At 43.0% G+C, this 1,160-nt stretch overlaps 1 protein-coding gene across 1 annotated transcript in view; it reads left to right on the forward strand.

Annotated features, from left to right (window-relative positions):
- Positions 1–65: 65 nt before the first annotated feature.
- The window catches only part of RFC4 (replication factor C subunit 4), a 12,718-nt gene continuing 11,623 nt past the window's right edge, over positions 66–1,160 (forward strand). Inside the window, exon 1 of the mRNA XM_004382246.2 lies at positions 66–361. Coding sequence (XP_004382303.2) covers positions 210–361 — 152 coding nt within the window. The 5' untranslated portion in view covers positions 66–209. The remainder of the gene's footprint in view (positions 362–1,160) is intronic.

Below are 1,160 nucleotides of genomic sequence, written 5' to 3' on the forward strand. Positions count from 1 at the left end.
CTATACATAGATTCTAAGCTCCTTAAGGACTTTGACCTCTTTTATATGCCTGTGGCCCTCAGTGCAGTGCATTCAGAGGTTCCTAGTTCATGGGGTGATGTCCTTTATTTAGTACGTAATGACTGAATGCCTTTACGGAAGATTAAGTGTGCTTTCAGGCAGTACTTCCTCATAATGATTTCCAAGTAGCTTTTCCTTTTCTGTCTTCCATGGGTCAGGGTGAAGTAACCATGCAGGCATTTCTAAAAGGTGCATCTATCAGCACTAAACCACCACTCACCAAGGATCGAGGAGTTGCTGCCACTGCAGGAAGCAGTGGAGAGAACAAGAAAGCCAAACCTGTTCCATGGGTGGAAAAATAGTAAGTAAGCTTGTGTTTTTATTGAAATAATTAACACATGACCTCTCTAACCAGTTTTGAAGGAGTCCCTAGGTGGCCCAAACTGCTAGCCAAAAGGTTGACAGTTTAAACCGGGGCTTCCAACTGGTTTGTTCAAATCCCTGCTGAGAATTTACATTTCCACCTGAGATATACTGAATTAGAATCTACATTTTAACAAGATTCCTGATGATTATTATGTATAATAAATTGTTTTATGTATAATAACCACTGCTCTACTACTAGTGGTTCTCAGAATTGGTCCCTAACCAGCAGCATTAGCATCACCTGGGAACTTGTTAGAAATGCAAATTCTCAGCCCTGGTTCGAACCCACACAGAGGCACCTTGGGAGACCTGGTGGCCTGGCAGTCTGCTTCCGAAAGTTCACAGCCTTGAAAACCCTGTGGAGCAGTTCTGCTCTGCACGCGTGGGGTCTCCGTGAGTCGGAACTGACGCCACAACATCTGACAGCAGCAACCAGTTCTGATCACTTGTTTTACTTAAGGGGATGACTTGCTTTGCCTATGTGTTGTCCTTGAAAATCCCCACTTGTTTAAGTCATGGAGACTTGGAACTGAAAGCAGCCTTAGAATGATCTGGTTTCATTCCCTTATTCTGTGGCTGAACCAGGGTTTGAGGAAATTTGTACACTGAGCACAGTTTAGGGGCTGGGATACAGCTGTGAAGAAAACAAAGTTTTCTCTTGTTTAGTTTACTAACAAGTGGAAATTGTTGGGGTTTTGTGTGTTTATACCTTTTTGGCAAAAACAACGCTTGAA

This window comes from Trichechus manatus, unplaced genomic scaffold, assembly GCF_000243295.1.
Source record: "Trichechus manatus latirostris isolate Lorelei unplaced genomic scaffold, TriManLat1.0 scaffold00092, whole genome shotgun sequence".
In the NCBI taxonomy this organism is placed as follows: domain Eukaryota; kingdom Metazoa; phylum Chordata; class Mammalia; order Sirenia; family Trichechidae; genus Trichechus; species Trichechus manatus.